This window comes from Ogataea philodendri, assembly GCF_020536065.1.
Source record: "Ogataea philodendri strain CBS6075 chromosome Unknown scaffold6, whole genome shotgun sequence".
Taxonomy (NCBI): domain Eukaryota; kingdom Fungi; phylum Ascomycota; class Pichiomycetes; order Pichiales; family Pichiaceae; genus Ogataea; species Ogataea philodendri.
In genome coordinates this window covers 18,881-36,008 of record NW_025764087.1, presented here as the reverse complement: position 1 = coordinate 36,008, position 17,128 = coordinate 18,881, and the positions used below count along the sequence as shown (strand labels likewise).

General features: G+C 48.6%; 11 protein-coding genes across 11 annotated transcripts; 6 read left to right on the top strand and 5 right to left on the bottom strand.

The window, feature by feature from the left end:
- Positions 1 to 229: 229 nt before the first annotated feature.
- Positions 230 to 1,909, top strand: OGAPHI_004922 (uncharacterized protein; the record flags this gene model as incomplete). Its single annotated transcript, XM_046206052.1, has 1 exon — positions 230 to 1,909. The coding sequence occupies one exon, from the start codon at positions 230 to 232 to the stop codon at positions 1,907 to 1,909; it is 1,680 nt and encodes a 559-aa protein (XP_046059857.1).
- On the bottom strand, positions 799 to 1,524 carry OGAPHI_004923 (uncharacterized protein; the record flags this gene model as incomplete). The annotated part of the gene is made up of 1 exon (XM_046206053.1): positions 799 to 1,524. One exon carries the CDS (start codon positions 1,522 to 1,524, stop codon positions 799 to 801), a length of 726 nt encoding a protein of 241 aa, XP_046059858.1.
- Positions 1,910 to 1,940: 31 nt separating the features above from the next.
- OGAPHI_004921 (uncharacterized protein) lies at positions 1,941 to 4,001 on the top strand (the record flags this gene model as incomplete). The annotated part of the gene is made up of 3 exons (XM_046206051.1): positions 1,941 to 1,999; positions 2,119 to 3,353; positions 3,640 to 4,001. The coding sequence occupies 3 exons, from the start codon at positions 1,941 to 1,943 to the stop codon at positions 3,999 to 4,001; spliced, it is 1,656 nt and encodes a 551-aa protein (XP_046059856.1).
- Positions 3,675 to 5,324, bottom strand: OGAPHI_004920 (uncharacterized protein; the record flags this gene model as incomplete). Its single annotated transcript, XM_046206050.1, has 1 exon — positions 3,675 to 5,324. The coding sequence occupies one exon, from the start codon at positions 5,322 to 5,324 to the stop codon at positions 3,675 to 3,677; it is 1,650 nt and encodes a 549-aa protein (XP_046059855.1).
- Positions 5,325 to 5,692: 368 nt separating this feature from the next.
- On the top strand, positions 5,693 to 9,220 carry OGAPHI_004919 (uncharacterized protein; the record flags this gene model as incomplete). The annotated part of the gene is made up of 2 exons (XM_046206049.1): positions 5,693 to 7,347; positions 7,660 to 9,220. 2 exons carry the CDS (start codon positions 5,693 to 5,695, stop codon positions 9,218 to 9,220), a joined length of 3,216 nt encoding a protein of 1,071 aa, XP_046059854.1.
- Positions 9,221 to 9,287: 67 nt separating this feature from the next.
- Positions 9,288 to 10,808, bottom strand: OGAPHI_004917 (uncharacterized protein; the record flags this gene model as incomplete). The annotated part of the gene is made up of 1 exon (XM_046206046.1): positions 9,288 to 10,808. One exon carries the CDS (start codon positions 10,806 to 10,808, stop codon positions 9,288 to 9,290), a length of 1,521 nt encoding a protein of 506 aa, XP_046059852.1.
- Positions 9,330 to 10,001, top strand: OGAPHI_004918 (uncharacterized protein; the record flags this gene model as incomplete). The annotated part of the gene is made up of 1 exon (XM_046206048.1): positions 9,330 to 10,001. The coding sequence occupies one exon, from the start codon at positions 9,330 to 9,332 to the stop codon at positions 9,999 to 10,001; it is 672 nt and encodes a 223-aa protein (XP_046059853.1).
- Positions 10,809 to 12,050: 1,242 nt separating the features above from the next.
- Positions 12,051 to 13,094, top strand: OGAPHI_004916 (uncharacterized protein; the record flags this gene model as incomplete). The annotated part of the gene is made up of 1 exon (XM_046206045.1): positions 12,051 to 13,094. The coding sequence occupies one exon, from the start codon at positions 12,051 to 12,053 to the stop codon at positions 13,092 to 13,094; it is 1,044 nt and encodes a 347-aa protein (XP_046059851.1).
- On the bottom strand, positions 12,504 to 14,794 carry OGAPHI_004915 (uncharacterized protein; the record flags this gene model as incomplete). The annotated part of the gene is made up of 3 exons (XM_046206044.1): positions 12,504 to 12,890; positions 13,128 to 14,075; positions 14,237 to 14,794. The coding sequence occupies 3 exons, from the start codon at positions 14,792 to 14,794 to the stop codon at positions 12,504 to 12,506; spliced, it is 1,893 nt and encodes a 630-aa protein (XP_046059850.1).
- OGAPHI_004914 (uncharacterized protein) lies at positions 14,244 to 16,616 on the top strand (the record flags this gene model as incomplete). Its single annotated transcript, XM_046206043.1, has 3 exons — positions 14,244 to 14,263; positions 14,408 to 16,081; positions 16,346 to 16,616. The coding sequence occupies 3 exons, from the start codon at positions 14,244 to 14,246 to the stop codon at positions 16,614 to 16,616; spliced, it is 1,965 nt and encodes a 654-aa protein (XP_046059849.1).
- OGAPHI_004913 (uncharacterized protein) lies at positions 16,271 to 17,065 on the bottom strand (the record flags this gene model as incomplete). The annotated part of the gene is made up of 1 exon (XM_046206042.1): positions 16,271 to 17,065. One exon carries the CDS (start codon positions 17,063 to 17,065, stop codon positions 16,271 to 16,273), a length of 795 nt encoding a protein of 264 aa, XP_046059848.1.
- Positions 17,066 to 17,128: the final 63 nt, after the last annotated feature.

Genomic DNA, 17,128 nt, shown 5'->3' with positions numbered 1-17,128 from the left:
AGAAAGTCGTAGCCTGTTTGTTTGTTGGGATCCAATGGTTGTTTTATACCGCCTACAAGCACCTTATCTAGAAGGTGGCGCGTATCAATAGATCCGAGCATATGGCGCACATTTAGCCAACAATTTTCCAGATAAGAATTTGGATTTCCTAATTGGGACGTCTACTCGGAACGGCATTAATAGATAAAACCAACGTCTGCCACTGCTGCTTGTAACCTGAGAAATCAAAATGACTGACTTCCAGCCTACATATTTCGGAAAATTCGTCAACACTACTGAAGATCCTGAGCTCTTTGCTACCTACAAGCCTAAGATCGAGGCGTACAAGGCAAGACTGGCTGCCGGTGTGTTGCCTGAATACGCGCTGCCAACCGATCTCCTGCCGCAAAAGCTTGGCGTAGATGCAACATTGATCGCTACCAAGCATCTGTCTGATTCTGAACTCAAGATCGTCGACACCCCGGCCTACATTCTTGTGGATGAAATTGCATCTGGAAAACTGACCTCCGTGGAAGTTTTCAAGGCGTACGCAAAAACCGCTACGGCTGCTCATCAGCTGACTAATTGCGCAATGGAGCTTTTTGTGGACGAAGGACTCAAGCGGGCTGAAGAATTGGATGCATATTACAAGAAAACAGGTAAGACAGTCGGCCCGTTGCACGGTGTTCCAATCTCTCTCAAGGAGCACTACAACTACAAAGGTAGAATCACTCACGGTGCCACTGTCGGGATGATCGACAATGTGACGGAGGGATTCTGCTCTTTGCTGGAATTGCTGTACAATGCCGGTGCCGTTTTCTATGTGCGTACCACGGAACCACAGAGCTTGATGCATCTGTGCTCCAACAACAACATCACCGGGCTGTGCAAAAATCCAGCCAACACTGCCTTGACCACTGGTGGATCGAGTTCTGGTGAAGGCGCTATTGTCACTTTGAAGGGGTCTGCGATGGGTGTTGGATCGGATATTGGTGGTTCCATTCGTGCTCCTGCTGCCTTCTGTGGATGTTGGGGCTTGAGACCTACACAGAAGAGAGTCACCGAGCTGGACCTCACTACCAACACTTTGGGTGCTCCTGAGGCCGTTGTTGCAGTTTTGGGACCTTTGGCACGGTGTGCACAGGACCTTGACTTGTTTATGAAGGTCCAAGCCGATTCCAAGCCTTGGGAAAACGACCCAACCATCATTCCTTTGCCTTGGAGAACGGTTGCCGCTCCTGCTACCAAAGATCTGAAGGTTGCAATCATGTACGACGACGGTGTGGTGAAACCTACTCCGCCAATTCTCAGAGGACTCAAAGTTGCGGCCGAGAAGCTCAAGGCCGCTGGTGCCACCGTTGTTGAATGGGAGTCCTTTGGTGTTGAGGAATTGGTAGCTACTGTCAACTGCATGTACAACTCCAACGGAAACACCGCGCAGAAAAAGAGTTTCGCAAAGTCTGGTGAGCCATTGCAGGAGCTGACAAAGATCGCCCTGTCCTTTGGTAAGGGAGACGAGATGCTAACCGCTTTGGAAGAACACATGTTGGTCTACACCAGAGAAACTTATCGGGTGAAGTACCACAATAAAATGAAGGAGCTAGGAATTGACTTCATTCTTTCGCCAACCTATGCGTCTGTTGCCGCCAAACCAGAGACCATTCATTACTGGGGCTACACCAGTTTGTGGAACATTTTGGACTTTCCAAATGTAATCTTCCCGACCGGATTGAGATGTGATCCTTCATTGGATGCTCCTGATAAGAGCTACCAACCAAGAAGCGAGCTAGAAAAGTACGAATATGAGCTGTACGACGACGCGGAAAACTTTAAAGGTGCTCCAATCTCGCTCCAGTTGACCGGAAAGAGATGGTTTGACGAGGAAGTCGTCAAGGCGTCCGAAATTATACATAAAATTATTTCACAATAGACACAAATCTTGAATCTTTTTTTTTTACAGCATGAAAGCAGATAAGACAAGACCTCGAGTGAAAAGCGCATTTGGGTGTGTTTGCTGTAAGTATTAGACCTCGAAGTTAGCTCTAACCGATCAGGCCGTAAGCGGAAGGTGAAATGTTCCGAGACAAAGCCCAACTGTGACCAGTGCGTTCGCAACTCGTATGTGTGCGTTTGGGCCAGTGGACGAGTTTCGGTTGCCGAACTGAAAAAGTTCGCTTTGCGCCGTGTTCGCAACCCCAACTTTGAGTTTGTGTACGAGACAAACTTTGGGAACAAGCCAAGCTCTCCGGAAGCAGAGTCGGCCGCCTCTAGTCCTGGGTGCACAGAGCTTGTGGCCGCACGCTCTCAAGTTGTTCAGCAGGAGGTTATCGACGACGCCATGTTCCGAAAGTATTTGGCAACGTTATGTAACTCTGCGTACACAGTCACGGGGCTAAACGGCTACAACTCCTGGGTTCATGGAGTCCAAATGAACAGTGAGGAGGCTTACTTGTACGATGCGTTCGTGAAAGGATTTATGGTTTCTGTGTCGCCCCAGTTGACCCATACCAAGCTTCAGCCTGGTGTCATTTTCATTCCGCAAGGAAGTCAGAGCCCGTGGCTGCTTGATATCTTCTATGCGTGTGGTGCTGCGTTCCTGTCGAGCGAGAAAGAGGAAATGCGCGCTCTCGCTGAAGCAAGGTTTTCGCAAGTGATGCGCCAGTTTGACGTCGTGTCCAATCTGGTCTACCAGGAAAACAACCAATGGGTGCTGATTGGACTGCTGTCGCTGTGTTTGCGGGAGAAATACTTTGGCAAAGACCACATGCGCACAATTGTCTATCTGAAGCTTGCTTTGGAGATGATTAGAAGCTGGCCGAAAACAAAACTGCTCCAGAGACGATGTGTCGAGGTCAAGATCGACGATATAACTTCTGCGATAGATCTACAAGAACACGCTCTCACGCCCTCAGAACGCACGCTTGTTGAGAGTTTTGCTTACAACTACGCAATTATCGGACTGCTCTGCGATAAAGAAACGCTGATGGTGCTGGATTCACCTTTTGAGGTGTTTGAAGAGCTGAATCCACTGCTCAGTCAGCAATTGTACGAATGCCCTGCTCCATGGATGAACAATCCTGTTATGGGTGCTGCGCTTCCAGCATTCGAGCTGGCCTCGAAAGCGGGGTGGCTCCAATTGCAGTATCCGTTCAATGCAGAAATGTTCCAGAAGGCAACCACACTGTTGCGCGTGTCCAAATTCATGGTTCCGCCTGTGCTCCCGCCGGACGTTAAGTTCAAGCAGCCAAAACATGTTCAAAAGCGACTCTTGGATAGTTGCTGCACGGCGCGAATCGTTGTGAAAGGGGCCTACGTTCTACTGTTCAAGCTTCTAAACCCGGAAAAACCGGCCACAGAACCCGAGATTCAGCACTGTATTGATGAATTCATCAAAGATCTTGAACAACTTAGTCTGCACTGCAGTTCCAGCCCAATTCTTACTTGGCCGTTATCAGTCCTTAGCACAGCCTTGGTTAAAGAGAGTCACCGAAGCTATATGGTGTGGAGAATGCGAAACTTTGCTTCCGTTAATCGAAGTTTATGTTTTGAGAGTATTATCGAGTTTCTTAAGCCAGTGTGGGGCGATGCCCAACATCCGGGTTATGGATGGGATGTTCTGCTCGACAAGTCTAATTTTCAGTCGTTATTTATTTAATTGAGATATTAAAATTCACGCAAACAAATTTGGTAGCAAACTAGTTTATCAGTCCTTTGGCGCGGTAAGTCTCGACTATTTTCCAATACCGTCCTTTAGTCTTATTTCTCCAGTAGTAGCCGGTGAAGATCATCACAATGAATGTCCCCACGCAGAAGAGACAGATGAAGGCAGACGCAATGAAACAGTTTTGCACCCCGACGTTGGTGACAAACGGAGTGATGCCGTAGTCCATTGCGAAGTTCATCGTATTTCTGATCAAGATGGCCACTGTGATTGCCGGTGCGCTCATCTCTTCGTAGCAATCAAGAATATAGGTGACAGCGGAAACACAGCCAATGGTACAGAGACCAGCCATGAGTCCTAAACCGAACACCACCCCAAACCAGTGGATACCCTTGGCTGCACCGACTCCCCAGAGGATGAGTGCTGCCGGGCCAAGAATCATGTAAACAGGGAGCACCCAGAATCGGTCTTCTGCCTGCGACACTCCATTATGTTTTTTTGCAAAATAGATCTTTATCCAATCGGTGGACCAGCCAGCGTAAGGATAGATCACAAGGCAGAAGATCACAGCAGACAGATAAGCCAGTCCACACATGGCAGACGAAAAGTTGTAAGGTTCGGCTCCCAAAATCAGGGCCTCGGTACCGTTCAGAACAGAATACCAGAACAGAGCTGCTCCGTACAAAAACCCAGCGTACAAAACGTTAGGGAACTGAGCCATGAGAACAATTGCCTTGAAGTAGTCCACCAGATGGTTTTCTTTCTGAACACCACCGACAAGTGATAGTTTCTGCCAGAAGGTCTTGACTGGTGGATACTCCACAGAGTTATCGTCAATCAGCATAGCTTGGTTGGCCTCGGAAGATCTCACCTGGACCAGTTCAGATGTTTTTTTCTCGCCTTGACTAGTGATCGTTGAAAGGACGTGGCCGTCCGAGTCTCTCTTCACCTTCAGTCTTCTGGTGTAATTTGTCTCTTCCATGAAAAGCACCAAGAACACCCAGCAGACGGCTCCAAAGATGCAAGCAATCCAGATCACCCATTTCCATCCCAAACCGTCTCTAACGAAACCTGCCAGCATAGGGGCCATGTAGTTGGAGCCAAATAGAGCAACACTGTAGACACCCATGTAGGTGGCTCTTTCGTGCTCGAAGAAAAGGTCACCCACAGTGATCTCTGGTAGAGACTCAACTGGAGCAAAGAAAAAACCGCCAATGATCTTGGAAGCAATCCATTGACCGTTGTCAGTGATATATGGTTGCCAGAGGTTGAACATGACCGATCCAAGCAACGAGACAATATAGACGGGCCGTTTTCCATACTGTTGAGCCAATGGCATCAGCAGAAGGTTTCCAATACCAAGAAATAAGAACCAGTAGCCCGTACCGTCGTTAAGTTGTCCGGTGGTTATGTCAATTTCCGGAGCCGAAGAAATGTCTGTCAAAATGGAGTAGATACAACAGCTGGGGATAGAACCACCAAAGATGTACACCACCACACAAAGCATGGCTAGCCACTTACGGCCACGACTCCAGTTGAGTGGGTCGTTAGGGTCGTCAGAAGGAGTGGGGATCAGCACAATCCCATCCTTGGTTTCTGCTTGTGCTTTATCGTTGTGGTCAAAGTCCACCAGGTATGAGGTTCCTGGCACCACAGAGTAGTCAATTTCAGAGTCGTGCTGCATAACAATGATCCAAAAAGAAGACAGTGCTCGGATTTATAGCGCTGAACTGTAATCTTGTTGACTTTGCTCACTATCTGTTTAGCTAGTTACGAAGCGAGCCTCTTACTACATCGGGAAACTGGCTCGTCTGAATAGCCTACAATCTCTAACATTGACTATATTTTGACGAGCTGATTTCCTTTCCTAAGCGGATGACCATTGTCTATGTGGACGAGTTTAATTTTTTATCGAGACGAATTTCTCGAGATAGCACTGATAAGAATACCACTTTCCCAATTAGGAAATGAGCTCGCTTTACATTCACACCCTCACTATTTATTTGGCTGCCGTATAAATGATGGCCAGTCGAGCGATTTATCGTGATCATCATGTTTGGAACTTTCACTAACACCACTGAAGACGCAAAGCTATACGCAACGTATGTGCCCAAAATCGAGGCATACAGAGCCAAACTGAAGGCTGGCATTCTGGAGGAGTACAAGCTCAAGGAAGAGCTTGTTCCTAAGGAGTTTGGTGTTGATGTCACTCAAATCCCAGAGCAGATTCTTTCCAAGAAGGAATTAGCAATTGTTAACACCCCAGGCTACAAGCTGGTGGAGGAGATTGCCAGCGGAAAGCTCACATCGGTTGAGGTGTTCAAGGCTTTTGCAAAGACAGCCACTGCTGCGCACCAAGTTACCAATTGTGCCATGGAGCTGTTTTTGGACGAAGGTTTGAAGAAAGCAGAGGAATTGGACGAGTACTACGAAAAGACTGGCAAGACTGTTGGTCCATTGCACGGACTGCCTGTTTCGTTGAAGGAGCACTACAACTACAAAGGTAAAGTCACTCACGGAGCTTGTGTTTCCAGAATTGAGAATATCACCGATAACTGGTGTTTGACGGTCGAGGTGTTGCTTGAGGCAGGTGCTGTGTTTTATGTCCGTACCACGGAGCCACAAACTATCATGCACTTGTGCTCCAACAACAATATCACCGGGCTTTGCAGAAACCCAAATAACACCTCGCTGACCACTGGTGGGTCAAGTTCTGGTGAAGGTGCTTTGGTTGCAATGAGAGGCTCTGTCTTTGGTCTTGGTTCCGACATTGGTGGCTCCATCAGATGTCCATCTGCTTTCTGCGGTATCTTTGGCTTGAGACCTACTCAGAAGAGACTTTCAATGAAAAATGTCACTTTCAGTTCAAACGGTGTTGGCGAAGGCGTCGTTTGTGTTCTTGGTCCTTTGGCCAGAAGTGCACAAGACATTGATCTGTTCATGAAAGCTTCGTTAGGCGGAAAGCCGTGGGAGAGAGACCCAATTTTGATTCCGTTACCATGGAGAGAGGTTGCAGTTCCTGCTGCAAAAGATCTTAAGATTGCAATCATGTACGACGACGGTGTGGTGAAGCCTACTCCGCCAATCCTGAGAGGACTGAAGGTTGCTACTGAAAAACTCAAAGCCGCTGGTGCCACTGTCGTTGAGTGGGAATCCTTTGGTGTTTTGGAGTTGGCAGAGACATGCGGTGCTTTCTACAACGCTGATTGCAACAAGGCCCAGAAAGATGCACTGGCTGCTTCTGGCGAGCCGGTTCTCGAACTATCCAAGATCGCTATGTCGTTTGGATGCGGAGACAAGGGACTCTCTGCTACCGAAGAGCACATTGGCCAGGGTCTCAGAGACAGCCACCGTGTGAAGTATCACGATAAGATGGCCGAGTTGGGAGTGGACTTCATTCTGTCCCCAACGTACGTTTCCGTTGCCGCCAAGCCAGAAACCATTCATTACTGGGGCTACACCAGTTTGTGGAACATTCTTGATTTCCCGAACGTTGTGTTCCCAACCGGATTGAAATGCGATCCTTCACTGGATGCTCCTGATAAGAGCTACCAACCGAGAAGCGAGCTAGAAAAGTACGAGTACGAGCTGTACGACGATGCTGAGAACTTCAAGGGCGCCCCCATCTCGCTTCAGTTGACCGGAAAGAGATGGTTCGACGAGGAAGTCGTCAAGGCGTCGCAGGTGGTGCACGAGATTGTGACTGCGTAAACTTATATAGCGGGCATGTAAATGCAACCGTTAAAAACGTTCTACACCTAAAACCAACTTCAGATAAGAAAATCGAAACTAAATTTCACTTCACCCATGAGCATTGATAAGCCGCAGCAGGCCAAGCGGGCTTCCAATCGGTCCAAGAACGGATGTTTGTGTTGTAAGTAGATCAGCAAGTGGTGAACTAATCAAATAGGTCGCAAACGAAGAGTGAAATGCGACGAAACCAAACCATCTTGTCATTCGTGTCTCCGTAATTGCTATGTTTGCGTATGGCCGCCGTCTGACGGGAACTTTCGCGACAGGAAACGATTCCAGCTTCAATCTGTCTCAAGAGACCCGTTCAAATACGTTTATCCTACGTCTCCATCTTCATCCAAGCCCAAGACCGAAACTGCGCTCAAGACCGTTCTCGGAGTGGGCGAGCCTGAACGACAGGTGGTGACCATCTCCAGGACGCAGGAGGAGCGCGAGCACCAAATGAGCGATGATGAGCTGTTTAGAGAGTACCTGGTGACCCTGTGTAAGGATTTTCGGCCCACCACCAAATTGAACGGATTCAACTCATATATGGTTGGTGTTGACATGTCGTCGCACGAGGCGATGTTGTTCGACTCGTTCGTGAAAGGGTTTATGGTCTCTGTATCTCCGCAGCTGACCCACCGCAATTTACAGCCCGGCGTGGTGTTCATTCCACCGGGAACCACAAATAAAGCTCTCCGTGATATTTTCTACGCTTGCGGGGCAGCGTTCCTGTGCTGGGAACAGCAGGACATCCGCAAAGAGACAGAGAGCCGGTTTCTCCAGTGCGTGACCCAGCTTCCGGCGCTGGTGCAGTCGATGAAGTCGTCTGGCGACAACAAGTGGTTACTGATAGCGTTGCTGTGTCTATGCTTGCGCGAGAAGTACGACGGGCACGATTACTTGCGCTCGGCGTGGTATTTGCAAATGGCGCTGGAAATCATCCGCAGCTGGCCGTCGATGCAACAGAAGATAACTATGTTGCCGCAGATCGACCAGATAGCTGCTCAAACGGCTCCGGACAGCGATGAGAACATCGAGCTGATGCTGGACGACATGTCTGGAGTCATGACGGAGACCACAAAGGTACTGGAGAACTCTGAGAGGTGTCTGCTGGAGAGTTTCTTGTACAACTACTCTGTGATTCTGCTTCTGTGCGACCGTGCAACCATCGACCTGCTGGAATCGCCGTTCAAGGTGTTTAAGGAGTTTCGTCCGTACATGAACCAGAAACTGTACGACTGTCCTGCTCCCTGGATGAATAACCCAGTGATGGGGGCGGCGGCTTCAGCGTTCGAGCTGGCCGCGAAAACGAGCTGGCTCCACGCAAAGTACCCGTTCTGTCCCTCCGAAACCAAGCTGGCTCTTGGTGTCCAGAAAATGGCAGAGTACTACGTGGCTCCAGTGCTGCCGCCAAGTGTTCGTTTTTCCCAGCCTAAACACGTGCAGCGGAAACTGCTGGACAGCTGTTGTACCGCGCGAGTGGTGGCCAAGGCGTCTTACCTGCTGCTCACGAAACTGATCAACCCGGACTTGTCGTCTGAGGACCCGAAAATCAAACAGATGGTGCAGGAAACCATGAAGGACATTTCCGAATTGAGCATCCACAGCCAGACATCCTTCATAGTCACGTGGCCCATTGCAGTAATTGGCACCGCTGTCTCCTCAAAAGAACAGCGGGACTACCTGGTCTGGCGGCTTCTCAACTTTGGATACGCTGTGCGGTCGAGTTGCCATATTCGCATCGTGGAATTTCTCAAATCCGCTTGGGGGACAGAACAGCAACCAGGAATCGGATTCGACGTGCTGCTCAACAAAAGATACTTCAAAGGACTGTTTTTATGAATAAATGAACTCTTAAGCTTAACTACGTATACAAATAACATGGGCGTAACAAAATATATTGCGCAAGCTAAACCGAAGTTGACTCGAGAAGCTTGTCGGCATTCTCCACATGCTCCACTTCGGCAAGAGGCTTGACATCTGTGTCATTGAATGGTCTGTGAGCAACCACACCATGGAAGATGGTGGTCTGTCCCAGGAAAATACTCTCGATGTCCTCCAATGTGCGCCTCGTGGTTTCTGGACAGAAGAGGAAAATAGTCACTGCGGCAGCGGCGTTGGTCATCGTGAAAATGATGTATGTTTTCCATCCGAGGTTCTCGGTGATGATAGGGGTGATCATAGCAATCACGAAGTTGGAGATCCAGTTTGTAGAGGTGCTGATGGCAGTACCCTTGGCTCTGAGTTGCAATGGCAGAATTTCTGCACCATAGACCCATGGAACACAGTTCATGGCGGCTCCGAAAAAGGCCATGTAGGTGAAGAAGAAGGCCACAGAACCGGCAGAGCACTTCTTTCCGCCAATTCTCAGCAGGATAGTGATCATCATCATCGACACCATCTGTCCCAGCGATCCAGAGATCAACGCAGTTCTTCTTCCAATTTTGTCCAGCCACAAAGTAGGGATGAAACCGAAGAAGAAGAAGGTAATCATGATACAGCCACCAAGAATGGTGGAGATGTTGGTGCTCATTCCAACGTTGCTCTCAAGCACCATTGGCACGTAGTAGACAACAAGGTTGACACCTCCGAACTGGTTCCAGAACTGCACAAGCATGGCTAGGAAAATTCTAAATCTTCCGTGCATGGCATCCTGGCCACGCAAAATCATTCTCCAACTGATACGGTCACCTTCTCCCTCCATCTCTTGCAAGTAGAGGATGTCGTTAATAAGCTTGTTGACAGAATCGTCGTCCTTCGACACGTTATTGATTCTCGAAAGCGAAGTTTTGGCATCGTCAACGTATCCTCTCTTCATGAGCCATCTTGGAGACTCTGGACAGAAGAACAACATGACCCATCCCAAAACAGCGAACAACATTTGGATACCAATAGGAAGTCTCCAGGACGTTTGATCGAATCTTTTGCTGCAACCGTATCCAATCCAGTAGGAAATAGAAATTCCAAGGGCCACACCTTGAGGTTCTGCTGCAACCATTCCACCACGCTTCTCAGGAGGAGTCACCTCTGCCTGGAACATAGGGACTGTACTTGTTTCCAATCCGGTTCCTAAACCAGAGATGAATCGTCCAATAAATAGCTGCACAACTTCATAACTGCTTGTCTGAAGTATAGTTCCGATAATCACCAATGTGAAACCAAACCAAATGGTCTTTTTTCTTCCAAGTCTGTCACCAAGATACAAGTTGGCAAGACATCCAAAGAAACTTCCGAGGTTGTAGATCGAGACAATGATTCCGAGATAGTTTCCGGTTGGGTAGCCGAACTGCTTCTGGAAAACAGGATGATTCTGAATGTTGGCCAACGCGCCCTGCTCAAAACCATATAAAATGAAGGAGAATAAACAAGTAACAGTAATCACTATTCTTGTGGGCCTTCCGGCGGGAAATGCTTCGTAGTACAGTTTCATCTTGGTCGGTGAGACTTCGTGTAAGAAACACAAAGGGATAACGACGTGTTTATATACAACATTTGTGTCATAGGGCTGTGAGAAATGAGGATGGAACCATAATGACGTCACACAAACTTTTTTTCGGTGGGGCCTATTGTGCCGAGATATTCTATTGTCTTATCCCCGCTATTTTTGGGAGCCCTCCTATTGTTTGTGCAGCAAGGCTTGAACATGTTTGACCGTCATTTATCCCGGGAGGCATGCTTTTAGATTGCCTAGATGCCGGATGCAGCGTGACCAATCTGTACGTGACTACGGGTGTTCGGAACGGCATTTCATAGCAGGCACAACATGGCGCGAAAACTCCGCTTTCTCATGAAATTGTGATATGTCCCGTTTCCCCGCGAAGATATGCCAGCAGTCACAAAGGACGATCCTCCAGTGCTGTTGACACCTGTTTCATCGTGCCAGGAGGGCTTACCCAGGAATTCCCTGGCATTTGTGCCATTATTATGAAGAAGTTGTTCAACTTATTATTTGCTTCAACCGCACGGACATATCATGCTGTTGGGTTGACTAAACTAGCAGCTATAGTCTACTCCGAAAGCAATCAAAAGAGGGGTTTCCCACTGGAGTTCCCCGAGGTCGCGCTTCATTTCCGCTATTGGCAACACTTGCCCCGGGCAGCAACATAACCGCCTGCCGGTTCTGGAACCGGCTGCAGACAGGTTTAAACCTATGACGGAGTTTGCGCAGCGAGGGCCTTTTTTTCTGATCGACACCGTTTCATAACAACCCCTCTCCGACCCACCAAAGCCATCCTGCTCGCTAATGCTTAAGCGGTGGTGTCCCACTGCGGAGATTCTCAGGGGTGGGGAGATCCAATGCCGAATCTACTCTGCAAAACCGCCACAATGCGCACTGGGTGGTTTGATAAATGTTTGGTGACTTGTTGGGCAGTCGCCTGATTGTTTGATGGTGGTACCAAGACTTTGGGGTACTCCTCACAAACCCCATGGAGGTTAAGTCCCGCTTCGTTAATGCAGTTCTCCGGCCCCACTCGGCCTGCCTTACACGTCACGGTCAAATACAGCTCCCACCCCAGAGTCTGGAGTGTTTCCTGCGTTGCCCGTTCTTTGCAAGATGAGCTGATTCCGAAAATCGTCCCGTCGCGGGTGGGTCGACCTCAGCGTCGGGCAACTTTTTTTCAAATTTTTATTGTAGATAAGATACTACTCGACACCAGTTTTTGTGCTGATCATGGTTAAAGACGTTGTTGTTGTTGGAAGTGGTGTCGCTGGCCTCACGTGTGCGTACCAGCTTGCCTCCAAAGGTTACAAAGTGACGGTTGTTGCTAAACACCTCCCTTCTACCTCTATTACCGACTCTCAGTATACATCTCCATGGGCTGGAGCTCATTTCAGACCAGCTCCCTCCAAGACGCCAGAGGATTACAGAGACTCTAAGCTGACCAGGGCTACATACAAGGCGTTCAAGAAGCTCGCTGCTGAGTTTCCAGAGAGTTCTATTCAGTTCATGCCGGGAACAGACTACATCGAGAAGTCCGACCCGGCCTATTTGAACCTTGCCCCGGGCTATTATGAGGACTTGGAAAACTTTAAGGTGATTCCAACGCACCAATTGCCCAAGAACGTCAAGTTCGGTGCCAAGTACACCGCTTGGAGCTTGAATGCTCCAATGTATCTGCAATTTCTAGAGAGAAGACTGGAGATGTTCTTCGGCGTGAAATTTGTCCAGGAAAGCCTTGGCTCGTTGGAGCAAGTGGCAAAGATGTTCCCAGGGAACATTATTATCAATTGTTCTGGCCGTGGACTGCAGTACCGTGGTGGCTACGACCCAACCACGTTCCCTATCAGGGGCCAAACCCTGTTGGTGAAAGCTCCCGAGAACTGTCCTTACCGCAAGGAAACCATCACGTACCAGCTGGCAGATGGCAGGTTCCGGTTTGTGATTCCACGTCCATTGGACGGCGGAGTGATTCTGGGTGGAACAAAACAGCCTGGTGACCTCAGCTCCAGCGTGAGCGAAGAAGACACAGCCAGTCTTATTGCTGACGGTAAGAAGCGGTTTCCAGAGCTGCTGATTGACGGAGAGTTCCAGGTCAAGCGGGTGAACGTTGGCTTCAGACCGGCCAGAAAAGCAGGCGTCAGAATCGAGAGAGAGATTGTTGACGGAACAGAAATCGTCCACTGCTATGGTTTTGGCGGTTCCGGCTTCGAGATGAGCTGGGGAGCAGCAGAGAAGGTTGTCCAGCTTGTGACTGGCTCCAAAAGTAAACTATAAGTATTTTATTAGAATTAATTATTCACCTTTTACAGGTGGAGGATAAATGACTCCTTTTTGCTCAACAATCCGTTTGTATTGGTCAGGACGTCTGTGCCGCTCAAAGTTGAAAATCCGGCCTCTTGGTGGATAACATCTGTCCAGGTCGACCTCAGTCCAGATAAGCTCGTCGTCATGGGTCTTGGTTTTGGCAAGAATGACTCCTTCAGGATCCACAATTGTTGAGCCACCAATCAGCGAATACTTGCCGTCATCAACACCCGTTCTGGCAGAACACAACGAATAGCAGCAGTTATTGTACGAGTTGTACTGCAAACAGATGTCGTTGTGGAAGCTGGCCATCTCCTCGTTTGCATCCGCATTCACCATCTGGCCGTCGGAGTCGGCCTTGTTGGAAACGGGAGTGTTGAACCCAATACAAACAATCTCTGCACCCTGCAGTCCCAAAATTCTCCACGACTCCGCCCAGCGTCTGTCATTGCAGATCAGTTGCCCCACAACTGGGCCTCCGTTTCCAGTTCCGGTGCCGGGCCATCTGAACGCTGTCCAATTATAGTTTCCTTCCAGGAAGTATCTTTTTTCAAGGTGCTGCCACGGAACGTTTTCTAAGGGCTCCTTGTCACCAGGCAAGTGCATCTTTCTGTACTTGTTGATGCTGTTGCCCTTCTGATCCACAAATACAGACGTGTTGAAGTGCTCCTTCTCCTCAGTCAGCTCGGCATATCCAACACAGACTGCAATCTCGTACTCCTTGGCCTTCTCAAAAAAAGGCTTGAAAGGATCGAACTCTGTCACCTCGCCCGACTGATACCACTTGTCCAGCTCGGGACCGAATGGGAAAACGTATCTCGGGAAGAACGTGGTGAAGGTGAGCTCTGGGAAGTTGACTAATTTCACCCCGTTAGCATGGGCCTCGTCCAACAACTTGATCATCCGCTCAATGACCTCCTCGTAGGGAGTATCGATGTCGATTCTACCCACCTGCGCTGCTGCTATTCTGATGAGCCTGGTCATTTCGAATTTGCAAACTCATATCTTACGGTCGCGCTGATATATATATTGCGGGCAGAGCTGCATGCGAGCCAATCGTGAATTTTTTTATCTCTGCTAAAACAATAACTTGTCGGGCAACAGGGCAATACCGTTTTCATGGGAAATCCACAGAGACCGTACAAGTCCCGTAAAGTGCGGCCGTGCGACAGGTGTCGTAAGCGTCGTTCAGGATGCGTCCTTGAAGGCGAGCCTCCGTGCCGGCTGTGTGCCAAAATGAACTGGAAATGCGAGTTCACCGACAGTGTGCCCCCTTTCAACAGACACAAGAACAAAGACTCGGCCCCGCTCGCAGCTGGAACGTCGATCATCTCAGAGACCTCATCGCTTGTCGATTCGTCGGTGCTCAAGCCGCAGGTTGTTTCGTTGTCGTCTTTCACCGAACCCACCTCTGTGTTATCTCCCGAGGTCCCATCGTTTCCCTCCATCAAGTCGGCCGTTTCCTCGCCAGCTTTTGACCGGTACGATAACGGAAGATCCGTCTTGGAACTGAACAGCCCAAAGACGCTGGCCACGGATCCCAAAAACCTGCTCTTCGATAACGGCATCTGGGACGAGATCTTTGGACTCATTGTTGGTAACGAGCACCAATACGAGTCAATCAGCGTTTCTCCCTCGGCCAAGATCTGGACTCCGGCAGAACAGCTCATTGCTAATGACGACAGATACTCGATTGATGCTTTCAAACAGTACGAGTCAACTTACCTCTCAGACTCGGGTTATCTCGATCCCTATAACTACCGAGATGTTTCGGGACTGGTTCCTACATCGAAGAAGTTTCACATTCGCAGCATGAAGAAGTCCGATCTTCCTGATGTGATCATATTTCAGCGGTCTGAAATTGATTACTCTGTGGCCCAGATCAACTCGGAGATTCAGAAATTGTTCAACCCATACATCTCCAAAATGATGCTATTATTCCTGCGTCACGTGAATCCGTTCTTCCCGGTCTTCTCTCGAGGACGATTCTACAATTTTGCCAAACAGGACACAAAAGTGTTCGCATCGGTGCTATTTGCCGGTCTTCTTATTGTGACCATCGACTGGTGGGACCGAGATCCCGAACTGAGTTTAATTCTCCGTCCAGATGTGACCAAATTGATTGATATGACTATCGACCAGCTCATGGTAGAGTTGTCTAACCCTTGCTACGGAACGATCCAGGCTTGCTTGCTGCTAACACAAATAATGGGGACCGACAACCAGTCGTCGCGAATTAAAGAGCTACCCCTATTGAGTCTTGCTTATTCGCTCTCACAGGCTATGGGTCTGAATGTTAACTGTCTAAACTGGGAGATCCCAAATTGGGAAAAGAGAATCAGACGGCGTCTTTGGTGGACTCTTTTTATTCAGGAGAAATGGATGAGCTTTTCCCTCGGAAAAGGTAGCCATATCTCAAAGTCTGACTGGAATGTGCCGATGATCATGGGCTCAGACTTTGTCTATTATCCAGATCCAGGAGTGGAAGAGCAGCATCATACCAACGAGGTCAAGATTTTCTGTATAACAGCAGAGCTGACTCTGATTGTGGACGAGATTGCAGACGAACTTCTGAAAGTTCGTTCCACTAAGATGAGCTTGGCCACCACGTACAAGAAAGTGTACGGCTTTTTGACAAGAATTCGGGAGTTTCAAAAGAGTCACCAGTCGGTGCTCCAGATAAACGCGAGCGAATCTGGAGCCACAAGCTGTGCTTTATGTGTTGCAGTAATCACACTCAAAGTTGCTCTTTTTCGCACGCTTCTTCACAGGATCTTAAATTGGTTTCAAGAAAAGGAAGCTGACGCAAACAAAATACCCAGTCTAGACGAGTCTGAGAACGACAAACTTGCTACGGAAGCTATGGATGACAGCAAGAGGCTGTCGGCAGAGATTTTAGACGTTCTCAGCCAGCTAAGACCCTATCACTTTGAGCGGTTCTGGTTCTCCTGGTCAAAGTACAATTTTGCTTCTATTTCCAGCTTTTTCCTCCTCCTTTCACAGTTTGCACTTACTACAGAATCCCGAACGACTATTGAGACCAACACCAATAAGCTTCGCTACTTTGTGCAAACTCGCGCTCGGCTATTCAACCAACTTGATCTTGCTAGATGGGTGCTGAACATGAATAATTAATTATCTGTGTATTATAAATAATTTTGTCCTCTTAACTCGCGATTTGGCTTCGAGTCCATAAAAAGACCGCGTTTTGATGTTCTCAGGCCCATTCTCACTAGACCCGAGAGAATGTTGACTGCGGAAGAGACGCCATCGATCACCTGGACATGGTACGGCTCTACGGCAGCTTTCACAGCGTTGGCCATATCAGCCATTCCTGCGCACCCAAGCACGATACAGTCCGCATCCTTTTTAACTAGCTCCAATGCGCAGTTGGCCATGAGAGCTAGCACTTCTTCTCTCGGTTTTGTCTCCAGCTCCTTCACGGCTAGTTTGGTCGACAACAGACCAGCACAAAAAGGCGTAAGTCCGTAGTTTCTCACAGCAAACTCATGTCTAATCTGAGATCGATAAACTGTACAAACAACGCCAAACTTACCTCCCAGTAAACGTGCGTTATAGAAGCCAGCTTCCATTATGCCACAACAGGGTTTTGAAAACTCTTCTCTAACACAGTTGATCAGTGGATGAACGGAGAAACAGCCAACGACCACCGCGTCAACTTGATCAATTAACCCATAGGCATTTCTGATACAGCTCGCGGCAGAGAGAACGGAATCCAGATGACCTTCAATAGTGATTGGAGTATCGTTTTCTGGACCCGTGTACCCATATACTATAGTGTCTGCAGGAATGCTGTTGGAGATCATGTCAAGACATGACATGGTCATGGAATTGGTAGCATTGGGATTCAAAAAGAGAACCTTAACAGTGGTCTCACCCGATCCCTTGACGAAAGGAAGCTCGTTCAGATCACTAGCCATCCTTAGTAGCCACACCGAATATTTTCAAAATATATATGCATGATAAGCGTTGCAGGATAGGGC